Below are 15,200 nucleotides of genomic sequence, written 5' to 3' on the forward strand. Positions count from 1 at the left end.
TAGAGATGATAGTTTCCGGATTCGACCATATTAATGACCTAAGGCTCATATTTCTGTGTGTTATTATGTTATAACTAAGCCTATGATTTGATAGAGCAGTCTGACTGAGCGATGGTAGGCAGCAGCAGGCTCATAAGCATTCATTCAAACAGCACTTTCGTGCGTTTTGCCAGCAGCTTTTCGCTGTGCGTCAAGCATTGCGCTGTATATGACTTCAAGCCTATCAACTCCCGAGATTAGGCTGGTGTAACCGAAGTGAAATGGCTAGCTTGTTAGCGGGGTGAGCGCTAAGCTTTTCAAACGTCACTCGCTCTGAGACTTGGAGTGGTTATTCCCCTTGCTCTGCATGGGTAACGCTGCTTCGAGGGTGGCTGTTGTGATGTGTTGCTGGTTCGAGCCCAGGGAGGAGCGAGGAGAGGGACGGAAGCTATACTGTTACACTGGCAATACTAAAGTGCCTATAAGAACATCCAATAGTCAAAGGTTAATGAAATACAAATGGTATAGAGAGAAATAGTCCTATACTTCCTATAATAACTACAACCTAAAACTTCTTACCTGGGAATATTGAAGACTCATGTTCAAAGGAACCACCAGCTTTCATTTGTTCTCATGTTCTGAGCAAGGAACTTAAACATTAGCTTTCTTACATGGCACATATTACACTTTTACTTTCTTCTCCAACACCTTGTTTTTTCATTATTTAAACCAAATTGAACATGTTTAATTATTTATTTGAGGCTAAATTGATTTTATTGATGTATTATATTAAGTTAAAATAAGTGTTCATTCAGTATTGTTGCAATTGTCATTATTACAAATAAATAAATAAAAATCGGTATCGGCGTTGAAAAATCATAATCTGTCGACCTCTACCTCAGACTGGGGATGGTTCACCTTCCAACAGGACAACGACTCTAACCACACAGCCAAGACAACGCTGGAGTGGCTTCGGGACAAGTCTCTATAGGTCCTTGAGTGGCCCAGCCAGAGCCCGGACATAAACCTGATCTAACATCTATGGAGAGACCTGCAGCAACTCTTCCCATCCAACCTGACAGAACTTGAGAAGAATGGGAGAAACTCCCCAAATACAGGTGTGCCAAGCTTGTAGCATCACACCCAAGAAAACTCAAGGCTTTAATCGCTGCCAAAGCTGCTTCAACAAAGTACTGAGTAAAGGGTCTGAATACTGAAAACCTGTTTTTGCTTTGTCATTATGGGTTACTGTGTGTAGATTGTTGAGGGAAAAAAACAATTTCATCAATTTTAGAATAAGGCTGCAACCTAACAAAATGTGGAAAAAGTATTGGGGTCTGAATACTTTCCGAAAGCACTGTACACAATCCATGTCTCAATTGTCTCTTAAAAGGCTTGAAAATTATTCTTTAAACTGTCTCCTCCCCCTTCATCTACACTGATTGAAGTTGATTTAACAGGCGCCATCAATATGGGATCATAGCTTTCACCTGGTCAGTCTGTCATAAAAAGGTGTTTTGTACATGAAGTGAATTTCCCTATTCTTTGCTCAACAAACACTTCTCTTATCCCAGCACTTGGCACTGTGCACATGCATGGTCATGGCTGTGCGTACATTTACCCACACTCTCAAGCAAACTTTCATACGGATAAATATCACACTTTGCATTGAAATGATTGGCATGGTTTACGCAGAGATTTGTGCCAATGCATGATTGATCTTACGCCGATTAAGATAAGCGGATTAAGGTGTTTATATGACTATTGCATAATCTGCCTACTGCCATAATCAGTTTAATATCAAATTATTACTGTGCATGTAAACGTACTCATTGCTGACGTCCATGCTGCCAAGACTAGAGAATGACTGATATGGATATTTTAAGGAAAGGGGATACCTAGTCAGTTGCACAACTGAATGCAGGGCTGATGCCGATACTGATTTCTGGAGGTCAAGGATGGCTGACATTTTAGGCCGATATTCAATATCATTTACATGTGAAAATTTGAATGACAAAATTTCCCAGAGACATTCATGTATGGATTAATGCATCAATCTAAATCATAAAAACAATCCAACAACATAACAACATAATGGTAATAATCCTATTTGATTGGTAAATCTCTTGATAAACTGGGTAAATTAAGATGGCATAGGCCTACTCACAATACAGTTAGGCATATTCAATAGGAACGTGTGCATTAAGGGATTGGGCTTATTGTGGTTGATGAGTGGAGTCTATGGTGCTACAGATGCCAATCGGTTTACTTTCCATTTGGGACTTATATTAGCTTACTGATCAACATCTGCATAGGAGCATCGCTCCAGCATGTCACACCTGTATGGAAGGTCATCATAGAATAATATCTATTCAACGCAAATGGGTCCAAAGTAACATGATTTGTGATCACGGATGCCTATGAAACAAGTATTTTTTTCCGTGATTGGGAAAACCTTGCTTTTTTCTGCTGTCGGGATTCATCTCAGAACAACTCAGCTGCCAGGGTGAAATTCTTAACAACTCAATTAGCTAGTTCAGCTATCTGTCAAGAAATGGGCGGGATCCTAGTACTACGAGTGAATAGAGCGAGACTGTAACTCCGCTCCCTTTCACATCTGCTACTATGAGAACTAGCTCAATGTTGATGACATGTGCTACCAAGCCATAAATATGTATAGTATCTAACAAGGAGAGCGAGGGTAGGAAAAAAGATGAAACGATCATGCACATTGTCTGAATGACTCAAATCTGCCCATAGTTTGAGAAGTGAGAACGCACACACGCATCTACAGATTTCTCGGTCCATAAACTTGCAGGAAGATTCTTAGGTGGCTTTACCTATTGCCAACCTTAATTTAGGCATTTTGAAACACTTCCTTCTTTCCCTATTACGACAGTCATCTAATCCAACGATCAATTGTCAATTTACAGATACAATTGTGGCTGGTCAGATCAGCACACCAGTAAATAGTTCACACCGCAAGTCAGATGGCTTGTTGCCGAAAATGGTGCATGTTCAAAAAAACAACATCAGCTAGCTACATCGGCTATTACACCAGCTAGCTACATCGGCTATTACACCAGCTAGCTACATCGGCTATTACACCAGCTAGCTACATCGGCTATTACACCAGCTAGCTACATCGGCTATTACACCAGCTAGCTACATCGGCTATTACATCAGCTAGCTACATTGGCTATTAGCTCCTATCTAATATCTAAGCATCATGTTATGAGTGGCAGCTGGCATAGGAGCAGCTTTGCTATGTAGAGAGAAGGCCCAATAGCCAATAGACTACACAAGGCCAATAACGTCTGGATATCGTTCTCTAGACAAGACTAGAACATCTACCTCAGCTCATATCAGTTGACTTCCTGGTAACAGTATGCCTGTTGGCGAGATGCTGTTGCTGCATCTCATAAGCGTAAACAAAAGCAGAACTGACAAGAGGTCTTTACCATGTCAGCATGCGTCACCCTCTGCTCCGCTCGGCTCTAGGCATGAACATTATCAGATTTCTGCATGCGTTGGATGTGAAGAACACAACTTTGTTTGGTCAAATGAACTGTCTGACGAACATTGTGTGCGATTGTAGAATGACTGTGGAATACAAGTCCCTTCTGATGTCGCTGCTCAGTGGACAGATGAAATCAAATCTACCATAGAGGTCAAAGGCTTCACAGTAAGCTCACACCCAAACTCCTCAGCTATTAGACGCCATATACAATGTGGAACTGCAAACGACTGACTGTGAAATACCTTCCAGATATAGGATTATGCTGATATGACAGCCACATTGACAATGTGAGAATAAGCAGAGGCCTTATGAGTATATTTGTCAAGTGATCCTATGGTTGGGATATGGTTTAGAGAAGAGAAGCTAAGAAGAAGAACTGGGAATAATATCTCAGAGCTCGAAATCTACATCTCAGCCGCTCAACAAGACATGTGTGACTTCATCTTCAGACAGGAAATAAAGAGGAAACGGGATGAGGATTGGAGGGCATGCCACCGTCTGTATCCTCCTTGAGGAATGACCACGGTGACGAAGAGGCTGTTGACGGGAGTACTCAACATCATGTGTTCAGAATTAGAATGGATCTAAATGGTTCTCAAGAGCACAATACGTTCCATCCAGGCAGGCAGAAAGAGTCTGGAGCACAGCTGAGAGCCCATTCACAATATGTTCCATCCAGGCAGGCAGAAAGAGTCTGGAGCACCGCTGAGAGCCCATTCACAATATGTTCCATCCAGGCAGGCAGAAAGAGTCTGGAGCACAGCTGAGAGCCCATTCACAATATGTTCCATCCAGGCAGGCAGAAAGAGTCTGGAGCACCGCTGAGAGCCCATTCACAATATGTTCCATCCAGGCAGGCAGAAAGAGTCTGGAGCACCGCTGAGAGCCCATTCACAATATGTTCCATCCAGGCAGGCAGAAAGAGTCTGGAGCACAACTGAGAGCCCATTCACAATATGTTCCATCACTCAGGCAGAAAGAGTCTGGAGCATCACTGAGAGCCCATTCACTGTTTTCCCACTTCCTTGGTAACTAACCTGGATCATTGATGAATGAGAACAATCGCCATAGAAACCCAAGTATATGTTGACTACGTCACACTTTGTTATAGGCCTACACTCATACACCCACAATGAATCATACAGAAACTGAGCTGAATACAGGTCTGAGCTGAATGCTGAATACACTCCTTGGCCCTGGTCATTGACATTTCTGCATTCCGCCAAGGCCAGCCATACCTGGAGAAAAGGAACCTCCTCAGCGCCTTGAGAATCACAGGGCCAGGGCCAGAGCCCACTGACACCTATAGGGCTAATAAACAAGCCCTTCTCTCAGTCTGACAGCCAGGATGTGTAAGGAGGACAACCTCCAGGGTAGCCATTCACATTCAACATAAGAGGCTCCAGTTGAGCTAATCAGTAGGAGAAAAGGACAACCGGCAACTTGAGAGAGACAGGAGAAAGAGTGTGTTCCCCTTTAATGGATTAATGAGGGTCGATTGTACATTTGTAGAGACAACAGTAGGGATGGGTACCGAAACCCGGTTTTAAACGGGCCCTGGGGCTAAATTATGAAAGACAGTAGTATCGATAAGCTCCGACGTTATCGGTCCGGCTTTCGGTACTGGAGAAATTAAGAAAATACATTTCCTATTTATTATTGCTAAATAAACGTGATCTTGCACATTTTATCTCACCAACCGTTTCTAATTTGCAATAAGATGAAGACATTCGTCTATGTTTTTCGCAGTTCCCAATCCAGAAGAGAGATCTCTTTCGCGCACACACAGCTCTTAATTAGTGACGATGGTGAAGACAACTAAACATTCAAAAGTGTGGTTACACTTCACAGAGTCGATGCTGACAATGCTCGTTGCCACAAGTGCAACAAGACTTTTGTTTGTAAGGGAGGGAACCCGAGTAATCTGTCCAAACATCTATGGAAAGTGCATCATGTACAGGCAGAGAAATGCAGTTTTCGACTGCCTAGCTCGTAGTTTATCTCTCGTTGCCCAATCCCCATTAGGTATGTATACTAGCAGCCTGGAGCCCACACACAGAGCTAACTATGAGAACATGGGTTCCATTAACAAAAGGAACCATTAGCCAGCTGATTGTATAGCTGTGGGTGCATTCAGAAATTCAATCACCCATTTAAAGATTTTGCACAATTTTCATTAAAGTTGCAGCTACAATGAACCAACCCACTCCTCCATCTAATACCGCTGGTCCAAGCCAAAGACCAGCCCAAAGCCCCTTCATGCTGGCAGCTAGTGGGAGGATGACTGAGGAGAGGGTGAATGAGTGCCACCTAGCCGTGACCAAGGTCATAGTGAAAGACATACACCCCTTTGCAACTGTGAAGTCCAAGGGCTTTAGGTAACAGTCTGTCAGTATATATTGAGTTGTATTCTTTTTTTAGGATATGTTAGTCCCATCACTCCACAATATAATACACACCAACACAATAATTCAATAATGACAGTTTTCATGTGTTGAATTTCCTTTTCTTTTTACTGTAGGGAGATGAGCAAGGCACTCAACCCCAAATATACCCCTTCCTCTAGAAGTTACCTCAGTGACACATTCATTCCTACCTGGTATGGTGTAGAAAAGGCCAATGTGATCACTGAGCTGAAGGACGTGCCAAAGCTGGCCATCACATCAGACGGGTGGACCAGCCTCTGTCAGGACCACTATCTCATGGTTACAGTGCAGTACACAAGCCAGGGCAGTGTAAAACAGAAGGTCTTCCACACCAGGACAGTGTACAAATCACAAACTGGCAAAGTAGTGGCAGAGGAGATCTCAGACATTCTGGAAGAGTTTGAGATGGAGTCAAGCAAGATTGTAGCTGTGACTGTTGATAATGCTGGCAATATAGATGTTGTCATCAAGAGGCTACACATCCTAAAAATAGGATGCTTTGCACACACATTGTATCTGGCAGCGCATAAAATCTACAAAATGACTTTCATTGATAAATGAGCAGCCAGAATCAGAGCAGTGGTCGTGTGGTTCAAGAGATCCTCGATGTCCAAAACAGTCTTGAAGGAAAAGCAGCAGCTCCTTGGTAAGAAGCCAATTCAATCTATTCAAGTATTATTTTTAAATTCCCATATTTAACAATTGAATTCAATATTCAAGTGTGCTGTAATTAAATGCATGTTTTTTTGTTTGTTTCAGGCCTTCCGCAACACTCACTCATCCTTGATGTCAAGACCAGATGGAACTATCTAATGATGGAGAGATTGATGGAGCAGTATCCAGCCATCCAAGCAGCAGCATTGGACCAACGACTGCAAAAAGCAACCTGGACCGTCTGAAGGTTGAGGACTTCCATAAGGCTGAGGAGTTTGTCCAGCTCATGAGAATCCTCTATACATCCACACTGTATGTGTCATGTGAAAAGAATGCCCCCTGTGGACAGATCATACCCATCCTATACCCATCCTCCACAAACTGGAAGATCACTTCACTATGAAGCATGAAGATACAACATTTGTGGTAACCATCAAAGAGAGGTGTGGGAGAACCTCTCTGAGCGCTATCAGGATGAGGACATTCAAGCCTTCCTGCATGAGGCCACAGCAATGGACCCCAGATTTAAAGGGAGGCCGAGTGACGCTACCTGGGACAGACTGAGGAAGGCAACTGTTGAGACCAATGTGACAGGAGCAACACCAGGGTTGTGGGAGAGCCGGAGCAGACAGACACAGAGCACCAGACACAGGAGGAGGAGTCTGAAGGAGAAGGAGAACAAAACGAGGAGTGCCTTGGAGAAGTGCCTTGGAGGAGCGCCTTGGAGGAGCTGTTCTCAGAGGAGGACAGGGAGTTGAGGTTGACAATCCAACAGGACACCTCGTCCCTCACCATCAGCCAGCCTGTTTACCTGGAGGTCGAGCTCTACAAAGGCGTGCCTCCCATCCCCATGGCTGAAGATCCTGTGATGTGGTGGTGGGAGAAGAGAACTACTCTACCACTTCTCACAAACATTGCAACAAGCTACCTCTGTGCTCAAGCCTCCTCCACCCCTAGCGAGAGGGTATTTTCGACTGCAGGGAACACAATAAGCCAGGAGAAGTCCCGACTTCTGCCAGAGAAGGCAAATATGCCGGAGTGGCAGGTAACCTAGTGTTTAGGGCGCTGGACTTGTAACCGAAAGGTTGCAAGATCGAATCCCTGAGCTGACAAGGTAAAACTCTGTTGTTCTGTCCCTGAACAAGGCAGTTAACCCACTGTTCCTAGGCCGTCCTTGAAAATAAGAATTTGTTCTTCACTGACTTGCCTAGTTAAAATAAAGGTCAAATAAAAATGTTGATCTTTCTCCAGAAGAACTGCTAAGAACTGTTAGTCCTTCTGCAGCCTACCTGCATGCCCCACCTGTGTTGTTCTATACCACTGTATTGTCTTCTGCAGCCTACCTGCATGCCCCACCTGTGTTGCTCTATACCACTGTATTGTCTTCTGCAGCCTACCTGCATGCCCCAGCTGTGTTGTTCTATACCACTGTATTGTCTTCTGCAGCCTACCTGCATGCCCCACCTGTGTTGCTCTATACCACTGTATTGTCTTCTGCAGCCTACCTGCATGCCCCAGCTGTGTTGTTCTATACCACTGTATTGTCTTCTGCAGCCTACCTGCATGTCCCACCTGTGTTGCTCTATACCACTGTATTGTCTTCTGCAGCCTACCTGCATGCCCCACATGTGTTGTGCTATACCACTGTATTGTCTTCTGCAGCCTACCTGCATGCCCCAGCTGTGTTGTTCTATACCACTGTATTGTCTTCTGCAGCCTACCTGCATGCCCCACCTGTGTTGTTCTATACCACTGTATTGTCTTCTGCAGCCTACCTGCATGCCCCACCTGTGTTGCTCTATACCACTGTATTGTCTTCTGCAGCCTACCTGCATGCCCCACCTGTGTTGTTCTATACCACTGTATTGTATTCTGCAGCCTACCTGCATGCCCCACCTAATGCCCCACCTGTGTTGCTCTATACCACTGTATTGTCTTCTGCAGCCTACCTGCATGCCCCACCTGTGTTGCTCTATACCACTGTATTGTCTTCTGCAGCCTACCTGCATGCCCCACCTGTGTTGCTCTATACCACTGTATTGTCTTCTGCAGCCTACCTGCATGCCCCAGCTGTGTTGTGCTATACCACTGTATTGTCTTCTGCAGCCTACCTGCAAGCCCCACCTGTGTTGTTCTATACCACTGTATTGTCTTCTGCAGCCTACCTGCATGCCCCACCTGTGTTGTTCTATACCACTGTATTGTCTTCTGCAGCCTACCTGCTTGCCCCACCTGTGTTGCTCTATACCACTGTATTGTCTTCTGCAGCCTACCTGCATGCCCCACCTGTGTTGCTCTATACCACTGTATTGTCTTCTGCAGCCTACCTGCATGCCCCACCTGTGTTGCTCTATACCACTGTATTGTCTTCTGCAGCCTACCTGCATGCCCCACCTGTGTTGCTCTATACCACTGTATTGTCTTCTGCAGCCTACCTGCATGCCCCACCTGTGTTGCTCTATACCACTGTATTGTCTTCTGCAGCCTACCTGCATGCCCCAGCTGTGTTGTTCTATACCACTGTATTGTCTTCTACAGCCTACCTGCATGCCCCACCTGTGTTGTTCTATACCACTGTATTGTCTTCTGCAGCCTACCTGCATGCCCCACCTGTGTTGCTCTATACCACTGTATTGTCTTCTGCAGCCTACCTGCATGCCCCAACTGTGTTGTTCTATACCACTGTATTGTCTTCTACAGCCTACCTGCATGCCCCAGCTGTGTTGCTCTATACCACTGTATTGTCTTCTGCAGCCTACCTGCATGTCCCACCTGTGTTGCTCTATACCACTGTATTGTCTTCTGCAGCATACCTGCATGCCCCAGCTGTGTTGCTCTATACCACTGTATTGTCTTCTGCAGCCTACCTGCATGTCCCACCTGTGTTGCTCTATACCACTGTATTGTCTTCTGCAGCCTACCTGCATGCCCCACCTGTGTTGCTCTATACCACTGTATTGTCTTCTGCAGCCTACCTGCATGCCCCACCTGTGTTGCTCTATACCACTGTATTGTCTTCTGCAGCCTACCTGCATGTCCCACCTGTGTTGTTCTATACCACTGTATTGTCTTCTGCAGCCTACCTGCAGGCCCCACCTGTGTTGTTCTATACCACTGTTTTTACTTTTGCAGGAAAATATTGTTTATTTCATTTATTTTACATTATCATTATTAACATTATAGTCTATAATAGTGATTTGTTCAAAACATTGCTGTTTTTTTTGCTGTAAATAATTGTATATTTATTTGACATTTCAGAAAATAAAGCAATGTTAATTCTGTTCTTAATTTGTTTAATTTTCTTTCGTAAAAAATAACAAAAAGAATCGATAAGAATACCGTAAGTACAAGACTGATAAGCAGTATCGGTAAGAGTAGAAAAACCATTAAAATCTTAACGATACCCATCCCTCGACAAAAGCATTTCACGGACCATTCACACCACTACTAAACGCTTCCACATGCAAAGACAAAGAGACACATTCTCCACCTACCACCTCCAGTTAATTCACTGCTATAAATTGAAACCACAGGAACAGCTAGCTATACTCACATTGTTAAAAAAAGGAAAACTCCTGCCTTCTGGATTTACAACAGAGTTCAAATCTGCTGAGCCTGCATCGTTCATCAGGCATTCATCATGTTGATGAAGCTTAAAAAGCTTGAATGGAAATGGAAATTAACTGAGTGTAGCTTTGCCTTTCCTTCTGACTGATCACAGGATGTATAGCCCACTGACTGACTGACTGACTGACTGACTGACTGACTGACTGACTGACTGACTGAAAGCTAAGTCTGGGTGTCTGAGACTGGGTCAGCCAGCCCGGTGTAGTGATTAAACAGCATCACATGGAGTTACCCTGCACTGTGCTGTGCTCTGACATGATCCAGACACTAGATACCTCCTCCCTGACCCCTGACCCCATTTTCCATGCTGCATGGTCAGGTTTTCCTGGTCTGCCCAGCCCAAGCCCCATGGAGCACCACACACTGATCATACAGCAAACACACACAAGGACATGCTCAATAACACATGCATGCATTCACTCTGGGAGCCTTGGCACACGAATCCACTCCCAAGGTAGCATGTGTGTGTGTGTATGTGTTCATGGGAAGTGGGGGGGGGTGTAGAGAAAATGTTGATAACTGTCATATGTAGACCAGAGTAGAGCCAACCACACATACAACTGTTATTTTTATCATAACCTTGGACATAGTGATAATAATCTAATCTGCAACCTATTTCCCTCAAATACAGTTTAGTGTTCAGACTAGATACCTCACAGCCTCAGACAAATGATTACATAGGAAATGTCAATCAAAGACATGTCTCTCTTTGTGATATACAGCGGGAGACCTGTAAAATATACACAGTATAGAGTGTGGGAATGGATTTCGAAACTTTGACCAATTACATAATCAAGTTGACTGTGTCAATACAGCAGCATGGCCACATAATGGTATGTAGTACACAGTGGCAGCTCAGTGTCATGCGTGTGTACTGTAATCCCTCCCACAACAATAGCACACAGAAACTGTTGGTTGTTATTAAAATGCCTCAATCAGCACTCAAACATGCTATGCCCGACCTGTCCCCTGAACTCCAGGGATGATGCAGAAACCTTCACGACCTGATGGACAATAGCCTAATCAGCAGTCTTTTGCTTTTCCATTCCGTAAACTGTGTGAAAATGACAGACGCCTTGAACCAACTGAATATGGGTTAGATGGCCCTTTGCCAAAAATATTTTCCCAATTAAGCCTGATTAGGGAGAAACATTCCCAGACAACGTAAATTATTAAAACCTGAAACAGAATATGGTCATGTGAGTGTATCGCCATGGCATCCCCTCCGTTCCTCCCCACCTCCAGACAGGATCTGTAAATGGGCCAGGTGGAGCACTGGGACTGTAGTGTGGGCTGATTGGCCAGATTCTTGATAATTGTCTCAAGTAATTTATGGACATGGGTAGGATTGTCAGTCTTCCGAAAAGATAGAGGAGACTCAGCATAACTAGAACCATGTGTTGAATTGGGATTTTGAGGTATGGAACTGCCATGCTAATGTACAGGTTTCCCATCAGTGCCAACAAAGTAGGCTGTTGTGCTCAGCATGTATAAAGCAAATAGAAGTGTAAAAAGAGTTTGGTTTTGCTATTTTTATTTTTTTCTCTTTCTGTGATTTTTTTTCTCTCTTTGGACAAACTTTTGAAATCAGTCAGATCCCAGAGTAACACTCTCATCCCTACAAGCCTGCAAGACACACTGGCTTCCGGTCACACTGGCTTAGTGTCAAACTATATGGCCAGGCCGAGTCAAGTTGACCATGAATAGTTCCCACTGGCCAGAGTTGCTGTTTGTCTGCTGATATTGCAGATGTAATCACAGGCAGGGTACAGTAAAAAATAACAATAATATATACACATTTACAACTGCAGCAATGATACATGTCCATTCGTGGGTGGGGACAACAGGGTCATACATTTTATGAGGATGTACATCTGACAGAACTAAAACTTTAAATGGGATTCTGAAAAGTTGTAAATGAATCAGGACATAATTATTGGATAACCTGTGTGTGCCTCATCCACTTTAATACATCACGTCATATGGATGAATGAAGAGCTATAGACGCTGCTGCTTCTGTGTCATCTCTTACCTTGTCTGACTGTTTTCAATCTGACGGGACCCTTGCAATTATTTATCACTGTTTGTACATCATACAGAGGCAATCCAGAGATCGATAGGTTCTCTACTTCCAATATCAACTCCCCCTCCGTTAATTTTCCATTTTTGTAAATAACGATATCCTCGTTAACTTGTCCGATGAAGGCGAACTCTCCGTTCTCTGCACCGCCCAGCAATGGTACATTCAAGTCACCCGAAGCGTCTTTGAGAATCGCGCACTCGTTAACTTTGGTGGTCCAGTGATTCTTCTTTTGGATCACTTTGGCCATGGTGAATATGCCAAACCAAACAGGTGGTCTTGCCGACTAATAACAATATAGACAACAAAACGAGTCTCAGAATGTAATATCAAAATCAGACGCAGCAAACTTTCTTTTTCTTTCCCTGAAGCATGAGTGCTGCTGTCAAAAACTGCTCATTGTTCACACAAACAAAATCAAGCCATTCTCGTCTGATGGACCACTTCTATTGACGTCTTGAGCAGCTGGTCTTAATTTACAGGTATTGTTTTTCTCATCTTGTTAACATCTTTGCCGAGTAAACGCTGCCACAAACGTATAGTCTCCACTTGTCAAATCCTTTCTCAGTTCCTTTTTTATGAAACCACTTTAAATATTTCCCGTTCAAGATCAAAGCGATGAAGGTTTTACTTTGAATAATAGGTGATTTGGTTGGTGGCACCACAACGGCTCCTTTAAACAGGTACAACGTTGTCGTGTGTTTTGTTACATTTCGTCCCACTGAGTGCAGTAGCGATCGGGATGTGCTGATAGTAAAATGAGCGCATGCGTCCTGTTTCCCTCCGGAGTCCAGAGGGAAAGCCTAATGGCTTCACCTATTACAAGGTCCTAATGCTCCTCAAACGAAAAAACAAAATTTAAAACATATATTGTGGATGCATTTTAGGATATACAGTATTTTAAATAGAACAATTTGGCCAAGTAATGTATCATTTTTGCATTTTTAAATGTATTTTTGATGCGTGACATATATAATAAATACATGTATTTATTTTTAATATGTACATTTGTATAGAAATACATTATTTGGCCAATTCTTTATATACTGAACAAAACTGTAAACGCAACATGCAACAATTTCAAAGATTTTACTAAGTTACAGTTCAAATAAGGAAATCAGTCAATTGAAATATATTTATTAGGCCCTAATCTATGGATTTCACATGACTGGGCAGGGGCGCAGCCATGGGTGGTCCGTTGAGGGCTTAGGCCCACCCATTTGGCCGCCAGGGCCAACCAATCAGAATTCGTTTTTCCCCACAAAAGGGCTTAATTGCAGACAGAAATACGCCTCAGCGAGCCTCCCCCACCCACTCATATGAAGAAGTCGAATGTGGAGGTCCTGGGCTGGCGTGGTTACACGTGGCCTGTGGTTGTGAGGCCGGTTGGATGTACTGACAAATTCTTTAAAACGACGTTGGAGGCGGCTTATGGTGGAGAAATTAACATTAAATTATTTGGAACATTCTTGCAGTCAGCATACCAATTGCATGCTCCCTCAAAACTTGAGACATCTGTGGCATTGTGTTGTGTGACAAAACTGCACATTTTAGAGTGGCCTTTTATTGTCCCCAGCACAAGTTAATGATCCTGTGTAATGATCATGCTGTTTAATCAGCTTCCTGTTAGGTGGATGGATTGTCTTGGCAAAGGAGAAATGCTCACTAACAGGAATGTAAATAACTTTGTCTACAAAATTTGAGAGAAATAAGCTTTTTGTGCATTTGGAAAATGTCAGGGAATTTTAATTTCAGCTCATAAAACATGGGACCAGCACTTTACATGTCGGTTTCTATTTTTGCTCAGTGTATGCTCGGAAAGTATTCAGACCCCTTCACTTTTTTCCACATATTTTACTTTACAGCTTTTATGTTACATTCTTTCTGCATCAATCTATACACAATACCCCATAATGACAAAGAAAAAACTGGCTTTTAGAAATGTTATCAAATGTATATAAAGTGTAAAACAGAAATACCTAATTTACATAAGTATTCACACACCTTTCTATGAGACTCGACATTAGTATAGGTGGATCCTGTTTCCATTGGTCATCCTTGAGATGTTTCTACAACTTGATTGGAGTCCACCTGTGGTAAATTACATTCATTGGACATGATTCGGAAAGGCAGTGCATGTCAGAGCAAAAAAACAAGCCATGAGGTTGAAGGAATGGTCCATAGAGCTCTGACACAGGATTGAGTTGAGGCACAGATCTGGGGAAGGGTACCAAAACATTTCTGCAGCATTGAACGTCCCCAAGAACACAGTGGCCTCCATCATTCTTAAATGGAAATAGTTTGGAACCATCAAGACTTCCTAGAGCTGGCCGCCCCAGCCAAACTGAGCAATCGGGGTGAAGGGCCTTGGTCAGGGAGCTTACCAAGAACCCGATGGTCACTCTGACAGAGTCCAGAGTTCCTCTGTGGAGGTGGGAGAACCTTCCAGAAGGACAACCATCTCTGCAGCACTCCACCAATCAGGCCTTTATGGTAGAGTGGCCAGACGGAAGCAACTCGTCAGTAAAAGGCACAAGACAGCTCACTTGGAGTTTGCCAAAAGGCACCTAAAGGACTGTCTGATGAAACCAAGTTTGAACTATTTGGCCTGAATTCCAAGCGTCACGTCTGGAGGAAACATGGCAGGGTCGAGGGAAAGATGAACGGAGCAAAGTACAGAAAGATCCTTGATGAAAACCTGCTCCAGAGTGCTCAAGACCTCAGACTGGGGCAAAGGTTCACCTTCCAACAGGACAATGACCCTAAGCACACAGCAAAGGCAATGTAGGAGTGGCTTCAGGAAACGTCTCTGAATGTCCTTGAGTGGCCTAGCCAGAGCCCGGACTTGAACCTGATCGAACATCTCTGCAGAGACCTGAAAATAGCTGTGTAGCGACACTCCCCATCCAGCCTG

At 43.8% G+C, this 15,200-nt stretch overlaps 1 protein-coding gene across 8 annotated transcripts in view; it reads right to left on the bottom strand.

Moving 5' to 3' along the window:
• The window catches only part of LOC115143320 (membrane-associated guanylate kinase, WW and PDZ domain-containing protein 1-like), a 226,486-nt gene extending 213,438 nt beyond the window's left edge, over positions 1-13,048 (bottom strand). For 7 of the 8 annotated variants that reach the window (XM_029683607.2, XM_029683605.2, XM_029683603.2 and 4 more), the window contains exon 1: positions 12,239-13,047. In XM_029683607.2, the coding sequence (XP_029539467.2) occupies positions 12,239-12,536 (298 nt within the window). In that variant the 5' untranslated portion in view covers positions 12,537-13,047. Of the gene's footprint in view, positions 1-12,238 lie in introns of all 8 variants that reach the window. The other variant, XM_029683608.2, reaches the window with a different exon arrangement.
• Positions 13,049-15,200: the final 2,152 nt, after the last annotated feature.

The sequence above is a fragment of the Oncorhynchus nerka genome, linkage group LG15, assembly GCF_034236695.1.
Source record: "Oncorhynchus nerka isolate Pitt River linkage group LG15, Oner_Uvic_2.0, whole genome shotgun sequence".
Lineage (NCBI taxonomy): Eukaryota > Metazoa > Chordata > Actinopteri > Salmoniformes > Salmonidae > Oncorhynchus > Oncorhynchus nerka.